The sequence below is a fragment of the Phyllostomus discolor genome, chromosome 10, assembly GCF_004126475.2.
Source record: "Phyllostomus discolor isolate MPI-MPIP mPhyDis1 chromosome 10, mPhyDis1.pri.v3, whole genome shotgun sequence".
Classification (NCBI taxonomy): Eukaryota; Metazoa; Chordata; class Mammalia; order Chiroptera; family Phyllostomidae; genus Phyllostomus; species Phyllostomus discolor.
In genome coordinates, this window is record NC_040912.2 from 10815360 (window position 1) to 10832661 (window position 17302).

At 48.1% G+C, this 17302-nt stretch overlaps 1 protein-coding gene across 1 annotated transcript in view; it reads right to left on the reverse strand.

Moving 5' to 3' along the window:
- The window catches only part of CREB5 (cAMP responsive element binding protein 5), a 380468-nt gene that overhangs the window by 278577 nt on the left and 84589 nt on the right, over window positions 1–17302 (reverse strand). Inside the window, exon 4 of the mRNA XM_028526229.2 lies at window positions 13189–13310. Coding sequence (XP_028382030.1) covers window positions 13189–13310 — 122 coding nt within the window. The remainder of the gene's footprint in view (window positions 1–13188; window positions 13311–17302) is intronic.

The window sequence follows — 17302 nt, forward strand, 5'->3', positions numbered from 1 at the left end:
GGACGCCGTAGACGGGTTTATAAATAAACAATAAATCATGCAATTATTACTGTTTGAATTTTGGCAAGATAATAAAAAGAGCAGGGGTATAATCAGGAAATAATAGAAAAGATCTGCAAGGCACCCCTACAATTAGTGATAAAACAGAACTTGGCTCCGCGCTGGAGTCCCAATATGGCTCTCATTAAAGAGCCTTGGGACCTGTTCCTGGGCAGCCCTCTGCTAGCTGGGGAGAAGTGAGGTAACCCAAATGTCAGTCCATGCACACGCGTGCACACGCACACACACACACACACACACACGCCTCTATTCAGATAATCTTTTACTATAGTATTATAACCACCTGGGCTGAAATGACTACCTTATGCCCAGTGAAGGCCAGTCCTCGGTCTTCCGAAACTCTAATTGAGATGTTTCCGTTTCTCAGCTTTCTGACTCTTTCCTTTGTCATACCATAAACACACACACACACACACACACACACACACGCAAGCACACGTAGGCACCATGCAACGGGCGCCTTCACTCATTTTGCCTTCCCTCTTTCCTTTCGCGTTCTTTTATTAATGGTACCTCTTAAAGAGATAAATGCTCCCGCACAAGTGATACCACTTAAACAGATAAATAGTCCACGCTGGAGAGACACAGAGAGCGGACGAGAAAACCCTGTCTTATTAGACTGGAAACAGACACACTGTATTAATGCAAAAAATCAGCATATGGTTCTAATAGGCTTTCCTAAAATGATTTATCAGCTGTGATTAAGCCCTCAACCAGCATGTCTATCTTCATAAATAAAGCAAAAGTGCACCTTGCTCTCAAATGTATCTGCAGTATCTTATTACCCAGCCCTGGCCCATGCACTCCATTTATAACACGGCTCTGGGGAGCCAGGAATTCGTGTGCAGTCACAAAGCGTGTGGCTGCCAAGATTTAGGACTCTTATCTCAGAGAGAGTCTTACGAAAAATCCATTATAAAGGAAGGTTTATCCCCCTTCTCCATGCCACGGAGCTCAGCATCGCTGACATACGAACAGGTAATTAAAAGGATATGCTCGAGTTTACAATGAGCCCAGTGACACAGAATCACCAAGCAGCTGTTGTGAGAGGCATCTGGCACGAGGAACGGGTTACCTCTGCCAGGGGGTAGAAGAGGAGGACCACTCTAAACATCAGGCTGGGTCTCTTTCTTCTTTGCTAGGGAGAGGAGGGGTGACTGCAGAAATTAGTCATCTTTGCCTACGCTTCCTTCTCCAGCTGGCCAATATGTCAGATGGCCTCAGTGGCCAACTTGAAAGAAAGGGGGCTTCACAAACACCCTGGGCAGCGAAGGAGGAAGCAAGTGCCATGACTCGAAATGCCGGAGGAGGAAGCCGGTAAAAATGTTTGAGTGCAGGGAGTCGCACGCGGGTGCCTGAAAGCTGGGCCTAGTTTTCAGACTCACGGGGCACAGCTCTGCCGGAGTGGAATTTACTGTCTGATAAAAAGCCAGGAAGTCCGGGAGGATGAGCTGAATAAATCCCACAAAGCATCCAAGCAATGCATTTGGTGGCTAACTTCCTTTCAAGCCATTCCTAGGATACACACAACGCTCCATTCATACTCTTCCTTCTCACAGCAGCCCAGGGGCAGGGATCAGAGACACCCCTGTGCCCGGTTCTACAGGGGCTCCTCCGGCTCTTCCTACACGTCCACGTCAGTTTGGCCGAAGCACGAGGGCGGGCTCTTGATGCTCTTGGATGACAACAAACTATGTTACACGATTTAGGCCGGTTTGCTGGGGCCTGGTGAGATTATGTCAAAAGGCGGTAGACTCTAGGAGGGGCAAAACGTAAAATCTGCTCAGAGAAGGGGGTGCTTGGACGATGCCATCAGGATCGTTAACAGATTTTTTTCTCCTGTAAAATACACCAGTCCCTTGGATCAGGAGTAGCTCTGGGAGCTGTCGTCTGTGACTCCGGCAGGCAATTAGAAGAACGGCACTAATGAGGTCAACGCGGCTCCTCTCTCCCGCGGTCGCACGCTGCACCCTGGCCCTGGCCAGCTGTCTGGCAATATGTGCCTCTGGTCACAAGGGGGACCATGGGAGGGCGTGTTTGTTTGTGCTTGGGATCGTGCAAATCTATCACCACTAACAGTAAGTCAACTCTGAGTTCACACCCAGAGGGTGAGCCAATCGGCTGTGCGGCCTTCACGATCAGAGAGCAGCAAACGCCTGGTAAAGCTGTTGAGCTGGACCTTGGGAGCCATCCTAGGGAGTGGTCAGAGCCACGAGGAACTGCTCACACGACCCAGACTGCCCCCTTCGCCTACAACAGGTGCTCCCGTATGTGTGCCTCTTTATGACACAAATAAAGGCAACAGTCTAGCGGAGGTCTGGGACGAGGTGCTGTGCCCCCTCCTCCTGCTGTGCAGGGACCAGGCGCCCTTTTCAGGCAGCTGGGTCCCCACCGCGTTACTGTCTCTGCGAGTGTGGACTTTGGGGTCCTGCTCCCAGGGCCCTTTTGGGACGCTTCTTTCAGTCGCCATCAGAAAGAACGTCCGAGGTGAGATGCTGAAGTTCTGTGTGAATCTAACACCACCTACTTCGGAATCAGCTTCACTTTCTATTCTCCAGATCTCCATAAATGTGAACTCGTACGTTTATAACTCCACAGCTGACGAAAGGCCCAGCTCCCTGGTGAGAAAATGGAGTCGGGCGTGACCTTCAGAGAGTGGTGGAAGGGAATCTGGACTTCCCATCACTGTCCCGCATTCAGACGACACTCCCCATGCTTTCTTCCCAGCCCACCTCTGGGGTGTTGCACACGGCAGCAGAAGTGCTGGGCGGCCATTTCAGGGGGGCCAGCAGCACGGAGATCTCACGGTGCCTGTGACACTTTGGCACGCTCCGCCGCAGAAAGGGCTGCCAGCATTCTGGATTGTCTTGTTCCCTCCCAGCCACTTGGGGACCAACCACCCACCCACCGGGGCCGGAAGGGCGGGGCTCACACGTGCTTCCAGATTCTAGAGCCCCACGGATGTCAGGCTCACCCTGGAAGGGGCGGCACTGCCTGGACCAACTGTGCCAACAAGGCCAGCGATCCCTCCATGTTCGTAAATCCTCTGGGAACGTCCCTAAGCTGCATGCATAACAAATCAGTCTGGGGGACGCCAGGAAGGGGACGCCTCCTTTGAGAGCGGCTGTTACTCAAAATGCCCAGCACTGCATCATCTGTAGTCAATCAACCTGACACCCACCCAAAGCATGACTGCGTTTCTTCTTTGGGGACATGACTACTTGCAGAGCCTGCATAAGCCCCCACCCAAACATAAACCCACAGAAAAAGGCCGCGCCCGGCACCAACGTAGGCAGGATCCGGTCGGTGCCGCGATCAACTTTCAAAGTTTTCATGTAACAGATGGTGTACTGTGCACGTAGCTCAGATCCCAGGGATGTCTGTGGCTGCAGCCACACCAAATCCAAAACACAGGGCTTGCCGCACTCCACAGAGAAGACTGGGGAAGCCCCCGCAGTGCCAGACGATGACTGGGAAGCTGGCAGGTGGGACTAGCCTGCCTTCTGGGTCCAAAACTGTCCAATAAGACACCTCACGTTCGCCTTTAGGTCACGTGTCAAAATATCATCTGCAAACACAAGCAGTCTGAGTTTACCAACCCGTGGGAGTTTATTAGAATATAGGTGCTCACAGGCGATGCTGAGAGTAAAGTCTTTCCGGCATCTCATTTTGCTCTGGAGACAAATGCGAGAACCGGCCTTGGCACACAGGGGTGCCAGAAGTTCAAACAGGTTAAAAAGGAGTCTTTTATGTATCAAAGAGCAAAGAGCAAAGGGAAGCCTGGCAACGTTCTGGGAAAGGCCAAGGCAATAAATAGCCCATCACACCAGGGATGCAAGGACCATCCCAGCCAGAAAATAAGGAGTACGCAGGTGACAGTGTGAGTGGCTGACCTCTCCTCCATTCCCGCCAGCCGGTGAGCCCCTCTGAGTCACCAGGACGGCTAGTTCCAAAAGTGTGGGGCCGTGGTTCCAGTAATTCAGACAGGAAACCCCACCATTTCACACACTTTCCTAGGCCTTTGGGCTCCGGGGGTGGTTGAGTGGAGCACAAGGAAAATGTCCCTTCGGGTTCCGAGGTGAAAATCAGTCATTGCCCCACAAGCTTGGGTTGACAGCCAGCACGCTGGAAATCTGGACAGAAGGAATGCCCGGAATCCCCGCGCCTGGCCCCAGCCTTATCAATATGGAAATAACTTAACAACACACAAATGCTCAAGCAGGACTCCCAGAGCAAATCACTCCCATACCTGCTCTTAACCACACTTAACGTTCACCTGGACTTATGAGACGACGGAGGCAGGGATTCTTGCAACCATTATATTATTTTCCTTTCCCCTTTTCGCAATGTCAATGTTTGCTCACGTCTCCGCGAGGGGCCCGGGCTTACCCCGTCCTCAGCGGCAGATGCTCACTGCGGCGTCTAGCATTCGCTCCAATTTTCCAAACAGGAGGGCAGTTTTATGCCTGGAACGGAAGCTTCATCTTTTAGTCATTTTGTTTTACCCTGGCCCCGAAAATGGATGTGTTTTCCTGCCTGCCTTTGGGAACACTAACGCAGGGCCTCACAGCTCACAGAGGACAGACAGCACGGCTTGCCCTGCAGACGCCGGCGGGGGCCCCCCGTCCCCCACCCCGTGCCCGGTACGCGCCTGCCGCTCTGCGCCTGCCCTGAATCGCTCACAGCTGGACGTTGATTCCTCAGAAGGAGCCTGTCCACTCACTGGTGTGACTCCACTTAGGTTAACACGTTGAAATCCTGGCCCGGCTTGCCTGCCTCGAGACAGGTAACAAGTGACTTTAATGAGCTGCGAACCCAACCCAAGCTGGAGCAGAGAAATCACACTGATGAGAAGGTCTCCTGCTGGGAAGAGCTGCCCTTTCCTCCGCCCTCAAAGCCGAGCTTCATAATTGTTTTAGCGAGGATCCTCCCTGCCAAATAACCCAATTGGGCTAATTGTCAACTCCAGGAAGGCCACCTGGTGGGAAGGCAGGCCAAACGAGCGGTCCTCACGGCCCGCCCGAGTCTGGGTTGATTGTAGTCCCTGGGGAACTTCAGGGCACCACCATGTTTCTGATTATTTTTGGTTTCTTTCCTTTGTCATTTTTAGTGTCCCTCCCCCGTCCCTGCTTTGGTTCTTTAAAAGCATTCCCTGTATAAAATGTTGCAGGACCAAGGCTACGTTTCACATCTTCCAATGCACTTTCTCCCACACCTGTGGCACCCGCACCAGCCCCTCAACCTTTTAACAACAATATTTGAAGGTACATTTAACCACAAGTGACTGGCAAACAGCTTCAAGAAGAATTTTTTTTTACTGTCCAATATTTCAGTTTACTTTCATTAAAAAAGTGTTTATATCATTCATAATGATATTTCATGCTAATTATTTCTTTAAAGTTAGGCTAGAGGCCAAAAAACTTTCCTGGCATTTGCAGCAATAACTCGGTAGGAGGTGATGATGGCCTAGACTTGAGACGATGGGAATGGAAAACACAGAAAAGACAGGAGGACTCTTTCCCAGCCAAGTTGCCTGGACCTAGTGAGCGGGGCAAAGCGGGGAGGGGAGGCCAGGCTGACCCCAGGGTGGGTGGTGGCTATGCCTCCGAGGGAACCAGGGGCGCAGACTTGGCGCCGAGGTTGCACCGAGAAGCCGAGGGCCGTTCTGGGCCAGCTCCGCCAGAGAGAGCGGTGTTCTCCGCAGATGGGAAGGTCTGTAACAGCCGCGGGTTAGAGAAGAACCTTCAAGCCCAACATAGGCAAGGGCCAGCTGCAGAGCTGAAGGGCGTGTCGGGGTGGGGCTGGCGGTTGCACTCTGAGAAGGTACGGGTTTTCTGGAGAGAAGGTGTAAACAGAAACCACCGGTGCGTGGAAACGACCAAAAGACGAGGAGGCAGAGACGGCACGGAGAGGCAGAGAAAAGGCCAGAACAGGTCGCTCCTGCCGCGGGATCTCCTTAGTGAGTGCCCATCGGCTCTCTCTTCTGTTTCTCTTGACAGTTTAGTCCTCTGTGTTTAAAACTGGGAACACAGTACCGGCACAATCACCTACAATTATTCCCTGCCGGTAGAGGGGCCAAAATCAAGGGATCACTACTAACACGTTCAAAACGCCATATGCAGACCTGAGCACGCTTCGTGAGAACGTGAGTATTTTGATCATTACCATACCCGGTCACAAGTGAACAGGAAGTACTGGTGCGAGAAACATCATTTCAGGCCCGGCCGGAGTGGCTCAGTGGGAGCATTGTCCCGTAATCCCATAAACTGAAAGGTTGCAGGTTCGATTCCTGCTCAGGGCACATGTTTAGGATGAGGGTACCATCCTAGGTCGGGGCATGTGTGGGAGGCAACACATCAATGTTTCTCTCTCACATCAGTATTTCCCTTTTTCTCTCTCTCCCTCCTTTCTCCTCTCTCTAAAATCAATAATCATGTCCTTGGGTGAAGAAGGAAGGAAGGAAGGAAGGGAGGGAGGGAGGGAAGGAGGGAGGGAGGGAAGGAAGGAGTAATTTTATTCTACCTGATTTCCAACACAAATATGGAGGTTCCCCCAATCAATGCCCAGTTCCCGACAGCAATCTTCGTGTTATATTGTAAAAAGGAAAGTGTCCCAATCCCTTATAATTCATAGCTCCAAGTGGAACCATCAGCACCTCTCATGAGAACACCCGTCACAGCCGGGAATGAATGCAAATCCTTTCTAAGTCAAACGTCAGCCTCTGAGAGCCTTGTGATCAGTTCTTAAAAAGACCTCAGGCAGAGAGACCTCCGTCTTGCCAGAATAAATGCCATGTGATAGCAAATATAAATAAAACCTATGACAAAAAGCTTAATTGCTTAACACGGAACTCAGAGAGCAATACAACCCGCCACTCGGGCTGAGGGACGTTCACCCGCAGTCACTGGCACCGCCACCGCTGCTGAAGGCGCAGCCGGGAGCTGCCGAATGACTTCGTGTCAGAAATTAAACCCTCGGCCTCAAGAGGTAAGATATGGTTGGTTTCTTTAGCATGAAAATTAGCTCACGAGGACTCATTTACTAATGTCCAAATTATCCAGATGTACAAATTCTCCCAGGCAGGAGACGAACAAGTCCCCAGTACCCGCCGCAGTCAGCATTCCCCCAAGCCGTTCCCTCGTGCTCCATGCCAAGCACACTCGACGGAAGGGCTCACTCTCTGCGAGGCAATAGGTGATGAGTTTTTTGCTTTGAGGAGACCCTGACTTTCCACCAAAAACAAAACGACCGAGGAGTTTATTGTATTTCCCACTCCACTTTAGAACTGAAGCAGAGTGGCAGATCATGTCGATTCGCTGACGTATATGGACATGGACGCCAGCTCTCCCCGATCTCTGTTAAGCCTGTAGTCACCAATCCCAAATCCCAGGGACCTAAAACACACGAAAGAGCTTCCAGTTCACCCGCTGGTGTAGTCTCGGCCTGAGTGGGATGCAAACGCAAAGAGCCAGTCAACTTCTCTTCCAGCATCAAATTCCACCTCGGTTGAGCGCGTAGTGTAAACCTATCAGGAGAAAAGCTGCCGCGTACTAAAATGGGAAGGAAAAAAGAATCCTTATAGGAGTTAGGATTTCCACGCATTGGGGTGGGGGAAGAAGTAGGCTGTCTCTTATAATATTGCCGATGGGTGTTTTCTTTCCAATCATGCTGATAAAAACACAACCAAACAAAACAACCCAAAAAGGTCAAAAACAGTCTCATCTACTAGGATTTGAGCAAACGTGGAGATATTCTCCATATCTGGATAAAACCCAGTGTAGGTTTCAGAACATTCTTTTTCTCCAGACTTCTTGGGGACGGGGGGATCATTTTACAGATATCATAGAAAACATAACATAACCGGAAACGTGCAGCTGTTGCAGCTTGCTCAACTCCCTGTCTTCTTTTCCATCCAGCGCCACTCACACCTTCCCCAGAGAGCAGCTGGGCCAGCCAGTGGCTGATAGAGCAAGGCTGTGTACGAAAGCAAAGCAAAGCAAAGCAAAGCACCTCCCTTTCTGCACGCTCTCTCCCCCAGTAACTGGCGGTGTCGGGTAACACGATTTCCAGGTACAGAGTTTAATCAGATTGAGCAGCCCACTTCTCTGAGCTAAGGCTGACCTGGCCGTGCCCTGTTCCGTGACTCCTGTTGAGCTGGGATCTGAGATCTTAAGATTGTAGCTTGTCCCTTGTTCCCATGTGTTACATAGTCAACACCCTCTGGGAACAGACTGCACTTTTCATCATTTGGGTAGGAATTCTTGAGCATGGAAATGTCCTAATTTGCTATTGCTGCGTCAGCATAATGAGTCAGATTTAGGTCCCAGGGGAGCATAACAACACTTAGCACTTATAACAGCACTTTTCATCGTCAGGGTCCTTAGCCACGTTAGGCTGGAATGTTCTATTTCTCTCAGCAAGACAAAGGAGTTAATATCTAGTCCTTTCAACTCCCCTTCCTTGCTTACGCGCGCCCACGCACGCTTGCACACAACTGCTATCAGATGGTGGAGCTCTCTGCGGCTTCCTAGCTGTGCATTATTCAATCTTTTAAAAAATCAAATGTAAAGGGTCAGCTCATCCCCCTCTTTCTTTCGTTTTTCTTTTTAAAAACTCTTATTTGTTTCCTCTGACACGGAACACAAAATCAGCATGCCGACTGCCAGCCACGGGACTCCCCTCGGCATCACTGCGAGGGTTCCCAGGCTTGACTTGACTCTTCATGCCTCGTCGTCTTCTGTGTCACCGCTGGCCACTGAGGACAGGTGACAACTCCGTCTTGGAATATTCAAAGGGCTGTGCCAAGTCCTATGCCCAGACCTTTTCTCTACTGCATCTGCAGTCACTCCTGGCCCAGGTAACTTCTTCTAGTCTCGTGTGTGTTTAAACACCATCGATCTGCCTGTGACTCCCAATTTACATCTCCAGACAGGTCGGCCGCTTCCTGAATTATAGAACCCAGATACCCATCTGCCGATCCAGTACCTCCTTCTAACGAGTCTGAAAACAATCCTCTGCATTTGCCCCTCCTACCTGCTCTTCCCACAGGCGATTCCCTTCTTCTAGTTGCTTCAGCCAAAAACCTAGCTTGTCCTTGATTCCATTCTTTCTACGACTCCCCAGATCTAGCCCATCAGCCAACCCCAGCGTCTCCCTCTTCAGAATAGAGCCAGAATCTAACCACCCCTCCACATCCATCTTGACCAAGGCACCGCCATCCTTCATCTGGACCCTTTCAGTACCATCCTAGCTGATCTTTCTCTGCTGACGCCCTCCGACAGTTTCCTTTCGACTCAGAAGCCAAGGTGATATTCTATTATGTAAGTCAGATCCTATCACTCCTCTGCTCCAATCTGTTCGGTAGTTCCCTATCTCACTCCGAGGAGAAGCCAAAGCCTCCGGGCCTTCCTGGATCTGCCCTCGCACACCCACTCTGTAGCATTATCACACATTCTCCTCCGGCCAAACCGGCCTCTTTGCAATTCCTCCAACCCACTGAGCACCCTCTAGCCTCAGGGCTTTGCACTTATTGCTCTCTCCACCTGGAACACTCATTCTTCTCCCCAGCACTCACCTGGTCCAGGCCTTCTCCTCCGCTTGCCCTTGCCAGCCACGCCCTCCCTGACATCCCCCCGCCCCGCCCCGCCATGTCATATTTTTCTCCGAAGCTGTTATCATCTTCTGAAATTTTACGTATCTTATTGTCTTTACTCGCTTCTTGTTGTCTTGCCCACTAGAAATAAGTTACGTGAAGGCAAGGTTGTTTTGTTTTCCTTTTCTTGCCAGCTTTAGCCAGTAGTCTATTCACCAATGCCTTGGACCAGTGGCTGCTAAGTGGTGGGCACTCAAACATATTTCTTGAATGAAAATAGTGAACGAAATTTCTCATCTGTTTTAGGACACAGAATAGCCTGACTTCTAAGCCATAGGCAAGCTTCAATTTGTCATGCCTGCTAGTAATGGATGCTTTTCCAAGGGGGAAAATGATCTCTCATTAAAGACTTTTGAGGCCCTGAGCTCACACGGACATGGAAAATTGAGGCAGTCATGGAATGTGGTGCCACTATTTCGGATGTGGATGTAGGCATTGGGGGTTTTCCCAGAGGTCACGGCCTGCCTCTAGCCTGGCCTCACTCTGCCCACACATTGGATACTTTTGGAAAAGGGCGTCCATATGGGAGATAGTCTGTAGATCATAACTTTCCCCAATGTACAGCCACATGGGCCGAGCAAGGGTCAATTTTCTATTTACTCTTTAATAGAATTTTCTAGACCAAACTAAAGCTAGCAACTTAAAGGTGCAGGGAAGGACCAGCCCAGTCCTTCCAATATTTTTGTACAAAGTACTTTGGAAGTTCTGGAAAGGATTTTTTCAAACAAGTTCCCCAGATATATTCATCCATCTTTCACTTTACCAAAGCTTGCTGAGGAAACTAGTGCAAGTCTTTTATTAAAAGACAAGAAGAAAAAGCAATCCGAAGAGAGGGACACAGAAATAACAAGAAATAATTGTCTGAAGGCGGAGCAGAAGGAATGAAGGAGAAGATAGCACTCGGTAATAATAAGGGGTGCATCAACTAAAGAGCTTTATTCCTTTTTTTAAAGCAGGGAACAAATACGTGAAGCGGGACCCGGGGTTGGTGGTGTGCCAGGGATGTTGGTAGCTGGAGAAATGTGGTCAGAGGGGTGGGTAAAACTATATTAACAGATAGGAGAGCACATTCTCCTCATTTGCCCACGCGGTGGCTTCCTAAGAAATGCTAGAGCGGAAGCCCCCAGCACAGCCCGTTTGGATGAGTCATCAGGCAGCCGGCCTTCGGAAGGTGCCCTCTTGTGGAGCCACGGGCACCGGAGCCTGAATCTGGCCCCTCGGGCTTGAACGGGGCAGGGGAAGAGGATGCCTCCACAGCCTTAAAGCTGTCCACCTTCCCGGGCGTGTGCAGGTGACGTTGGCGTGTGGGGCAGTGGTCTGCTGAGAGGTTTGCCCAAAACCACAGGGACAGCTGGCCGCAGGAGCCCCACCGCCACACGCCCATCGAGAAATCACCACCTGGCTAAGGGCAACATTGAAAAGAGACAAAATACTGTTTTTCTACAACGATAGTGGTCCTGGTTTTCAACTTTGCTTGCCTAATTATCTTCATGTTTAAAGTTTAATCATTTATACTGTTTATCAACTAACGAGGAATCAAAAGCAACTCACAAAAAAAAATGCATAGCATGCCCATGTTTCTTAAATTAATAATCAGGGCCAGAGGAAATGTAAACTAGAACTGAAAGTCTAGTCTGGGGGGAAGTGAAATACTCTCATAACAGTGTTCCAAAAAGTTATCCAAGTTAAGCAGTAAACTCGGCTTCACGTTAACCGAGCAGTCAAAGCGAAAAGAGAAACAGAACCAGTTACACGCCTCTCAGGTCCACAAGGAGAAAATATTTCACAAACTCCACGTGACTTTGTCTAGGAGACCGTGAGTGCCATGTAACGGGAACCATCTAAGTCACGCCTCTCCCAGGGGCTTCCTAAAGCTGTCCGTGGCAGATGTCTTAAAGAAAATCAAAGGTGTATACTTCCGTTAAAGCCACTCTATCAGAAACAAAGACAATACGAACCAAGTACGCACCTTTCACATAGTTCCGTTTAATCTAAGCAGCCCACCTCAACTGTCTTGAGGAATGAATGAACTCGTTCCCTTAGTCTATTTGCATATGCCCCGCCTCCCAGGAGAGCTACATTCATTTTTCAACCTGAACACATGTACTAAACGTTTTAGTTTGGGGCTCTGCTTCTCGCTTGCTGTTTTCATGGGTTTTATCTTTTTTTAAGAAATCGATTTCTATTGCAATGAAATACAGAATGTCTACCTTTTATTTGATTGAGTTAATTTTCTGAATGCTCATAACAGTGTGTGGCAAATATGAGCTAAATAAGCATTTGCTTAAAAAAAAGAAAAAAGACCCTTCCTACCATTGAGGTGGCGGGGGTAGGGGCATCCTTGGTACTTGATAGTACAAGTGGCAAATTAATTATAAGCAAATAAAATGAGTCAGTTGAGATTTTATGTCCCTCTGGCTATAACCTTCACCTATTTTCATAATTTTTCTAAAGCAGTACACGCTGCATACAAGCCCTTGACCATTTGGATGTGAGAACATGCCATGAAAAACCCGGTGGAGGGATTATTAGAATTTCACATACAGGAGGATTCAAAGGTTTGGAAACACTTACAGAAATATCAGAACCTTTTAAAATTTCTCCCCCGGATGGAGCAGCTGGAATTTCAGAATCCATTACGATCTAGCTGGTCCTTCCTGTCAACTAACGTTCACATTTTAAGACTCTGTTCATGGAACGTATCTAATTTGTTCTTTAGTACATTTTGAGCATGCAATAATGCTCTGTAAAAACAATGAAAAAATACTAAAAAGCTTCATTATCACACTTACTTATGACCTCATTTCCTTTCCTTAATCTTATAAAGTGATTTGGAAATGCCAGCACAACATTACGACAAAACCGAATATATTCTGGAGGGATTCATAAAGTGGATTTTCTATGCTTGTGAGAACCAACAAATCACACTTGCGGCGAAGCTGTTTGTCTCGACAGAAACAGATGGTAAATAGCACGACTGGGGAGCATCCGAACCTGGCGGTGATCTTCTGGGCGGGCTGCGGAAGTCAGACGTCTCAGCCCCGGCCACAGCCGGAGGAGCTGCTCCTGCTCTAATGTTTCACCTGTTGTCCCCTTAACTCTCGTCCCCCGCACTCACTGCCGAGTGAGGCTCACTACTGAACATTTAGCAAAGCCAAACAACTCGTTCTGAACAGAAAAAGTCTGTGAGTTTATCTGACTCGAGTTCAAGAAAGAGGAAGTGCTTTTCTTATTTCAGATACCAGTTATTCCCATGATTTTTCTAACTTTGGAGTCTAGCACAACCAGGGATTCATATTTAAAAAAAAAAAAAACATTAGACAGACACTTGCAAATGGATACAATACTGTTTCGGGCCCAGGCCACATCAGCAATCAGCCTGCAGGACCATCCATTCCCACACAGAAGTTTGTCCCAGGGGCTCCAGGGAGCTCCAGGGAGCTCCAGGAGGCGCCCATCCGCCCAAGCGCACCTACCCGCTTGCTGCTCTCCTCCTCCTGCGCCTTCCGGAACTCGTGCTCCAGGGAGCAGTCCAGCTCATTGAAGAGCCCCACTTCCTCGCAGTTCTTCAGGAATCTCGTTGGGGTCGGGGTCTGATCTGAAAACAGAGGCCGAGCGATCATTCATGGGATCTTTTCCTCAAAAGCCGGTGGGAAGCATGTGCCAAGTTCACAACGCCCCCCCCCCCTTGCCTTAATTCAGATGCCCACCAGCCAACCATAAGCTCCCAGCCCTTTAAATAAAACCAGAATAGGAAAGAAAATAAAACCACAAATCCCAAAGGAGGAACATGGTGTGCAGTCGGCTGCCCTAGGTAGACGGGGTTCCAAACCTCCCTCCGGACAAGAGATCCCGACCTTGACTTCCAGGGCCCGTAACACTGTGAGTAACACTGTAATTTGTGGCATGACTTCTTTCTAACTGGAAAAAAAAATGATTTAGCTAAAATTGGCCAAAAAATCTGCTGAGTTCATGTTAAGCCTGATTTGAGGGAGGCTGGAAGGAAAAAAGATTTAGTAACTTTTTCTACCAAACAAAAAGAAATACACAAGCATGTAAATTCCTTTTCCTTAACAGAGAAGGGAGATTTACCAACTTTATCTCTCATTTTGAGAGTCAGAGAGGATGATGAAAAGTTCCACGTCAAATATTACATTCAACCCCCACGTGCTAAAATATACTTATTAATTTTAGTTTTCTGTGCTATAGCTAAATGAATGTTCTGAGAATAAATACTCTTTAAAAGAAACAGAATTTCACTCATAAGCTTCCTACTTAGAAAACTGGAGGATGTAAAGCCACTACTTGTGGCTTCATATTTATGCAGTTTACAAAATATTTCCGCACATGTTCTTTAGAATCGAGATCTCAAAAGACCCTAAAAGGCAAACAGGGTAGGATTACACCTTTGTAACCATTAAGGACAGCCATCTTCCTTTCCTAAGGAAGATGTGCTTGAGTTGACATGAATAAAACTGTGTTAACTGCCCCTCGCTCAGAAACAGAAAATGAGACAGGAGCCTGGAGGGGAGGCTGGCCGTGCCAATTCTTTTGCAGGTGAAGAAAACTGAAGTCCTGCATGAGTAAGGGTCTCGTCCAAGGTCTCTCGGGTCGATGTGACTGCAGCAGGAGAGTAACCGAGGCCTGGGTGCTGTTCCCATGGTGCACACAAGCACTATCCCCACCTGAGCTGACAGCAGACCCTGCTGCACGGATCAGGGCGTCCGTCCCCCCTGACCCACACCCAGTCTCCGCACACATCTCCGAGACACCACCGCCAGCCAACGGAAGAGAGCCCTCAAGTCGGAACAAATTTGCCATTCCTGCACTCCTCTTATAAATTCCTATATGACAAGAGACTCACATTGCAGTCACTTTTCTAAGTCATGCAGAAAGCAGTTAATCCCAGTAAATTATCCATTGAGATTCAAAGAAATAGCTTAATATCCGTGAAGCTGAAAATAGCTCGATAGTCCCGTTTAATCAGACCTGCCGAGGCAACGTCTGACTCCCTACAGGCAACGGCCTTTCCTACCCGTTAAGTAACCGAATGGTTGACTTGGATTCCAAGGCGGCGAAATCCCCATCTGCATTCTTCCCCAGGCTCAGCCTAATCTCCAAGATACCGGGCTGACTTTGCGGCACACAGAGAGCCCACCGCAGGTGATATCCATTGGGCATCACCAGTAAAAATATGCAAAGGATTTCACTGAAAATCGGTTTCCTTAGCACACTAATTTATTAAGCTGTACACATATACGCTATGTATCCAATATATACATGTGACGGTTATGTGTTGTGTGCTTAAAAAAGATAAATTTAGCCCTGGCTGGCGTAGCTCAGTGGATTAAGTGTGGGCTGTGAACCAAAGCGTCGCAGGTTCGATTCCCAGTCAGGGTACATGCCTGGGTTGTAGGCCATGCCCCCCAGCAACTGCACATTGATGTTTCTCTCTCTCTCTATCTCTATCTCTATCTCCCTCCCTTCCCTCTCTAAAAATAAATAAATAAAATCTTTTTAAAAAAGATAAATTTAGTATTTATGAAACATTTTGAAGCTTACAAGCATTTCACCCACCTTGTCTAGAATCTAGATCTCACGGGATTCTATGAGTAAGCGGGGTGCATAGCATATTATTTTAGAAGTGAAGAAACAAGTTAAGGGACTGGCACAAGGTCACACGATGTGTACCCACCTTGCCAGAGGAAGTCCTCTCTTCCCTGCAGACATAATCCCTTCTCGGCCTGAATTCCGAGCCAGGCTTCGCCCAGCCTCTCCTCCCAGCCTGAAGGATTCTGCTGCGTCTCTAAAAGACGTTGGCAACCCAGAGATCTAGATTTGAAGTCACGTGACTTGGGGGAAATTATCTACATATCCTAGACCTCATCCTTCTCACCTTTCAAATAAAGTTCTATTATTCTGTGAATTCTAAAATCACCACCATAATAGGTTCACTTCAAAAGTGATTTAGGGTAGTAAACACAAAATACCATATACAGATGATGTATTATAGAATTGTATGCCTGTAACCTCTATAACTATGTTAACCAAAGTCATCCCAATGAATTCAATAAAATAAAAAAATTATTTTTTAAATTAAAAAAAGTGACTGTCATTAGGTCAGAGAAATATATGACCACTTAAAGCACAGCTAAATGGGACCATAAGTAACAGCTGCTGGACACTAGAAGTTGGGCCGGAGACAAGGGTCAGATGTGCAGATAAAGGAACTTTCTCAACAGGAGGCGTAACCAGACAAGCCCTGAAAGTGGGAATAAAAGAACGTGTGCCTGCACGTGTGTGTGCACGTTCATCATTTCATCGGGTGTTTACGCCGTGGCGGGCGTAGTACTGAGTGTTTTGCACGCGCCATCTCATTAATTTTCACACCCGCCGCATTCAGTAAAGATCATTTCCCCATTTTACTCACGAGGACACTGCAACTCACCCCAGGCCCCATCTAGAAGCTGAGTCACATAACTGTGTCAGTAGTTGCTAATCCTAGCAGTCCCTGGCTCTTCTGACATACCTGGGAACCATTTCGTCTTTCACACAATAGAACTGCATTATAATCCCACAGACTCTCTACTGTCTCGTAGAGACATCTTCTGTGACTAAAAAACCTAAGAAAATACCACATAACAGAACTGAAATATTAGACCACTTGTCATTGGTTGAAGTTTAGTTCTCCAGGTTTTAACTTTCCTTTTCTTCCTCTAGGATTCCTTTGTTGGAGATGTACCAGGGGAGGGCTCTGACTCCGGGGAGACAGAACAGTCATTTTAGAGGATCCATGCAGTTCCTGACGGCTGAGACAAGTTCACGAGACGGTCCGTGACATCAGATTCAGGCTGGCATCTGGGGGCCAATCCCCAGGCCAAGTTGACAGTTGCCCTATGTCTCCCCTAAAGCAAAAGTATTCACAAATACCAGCACACACCCACACACCTCAGCGAAGGAGGTGAAGAAGCGCGGCCCAGAGACAGCAATGGCACCGTCTGGCGTCCCGGGCCTCGCTGCCACAACGGGGGAAACGACAGCTACGGCCCACGGGGAGCCAGGGGCTACACACAGAGGCGGGCCCCTCCCATCCCTAGAGCAGAAGACCCGGATGCAGGCCCCGGAGCTGTAACCAAATATGACTTTCTTGGCTGTGTGATACAGTGAGAGAAAAACAAAACAGATATCTGCGCTCACATTTGGAATAGATAAGGCACACTGTTCCTAATTTTGTATTCATTTTCTTCTTGTGAATGAGCTATTCTTTCCAGTTACAACAGGAACCAGACAATGGAGCTTAACTTTTGTTTTAACATTTATTAGAATTAATACAGGGTCTCCAGTTGTCTTTGATCCCACATGGTACCAGTTCCAAGTAAGCCAGGAAATGTGCAAATCTTCAAAAAGGGAACAGCTAAATCTATCAGCAGCTTAAATAAAAGAGGCAGAGGTTCTTAGCCACATGAATGCCTTGTCAAATAACTGTTCCAGCTGAAATTAGACCTGAAGTAAGTGGGTAATGTCCATGACCATAAATTAAAATTCTTGTAAACCACACCCTATTTAAAACTAAGAGCATACACGGGTTAG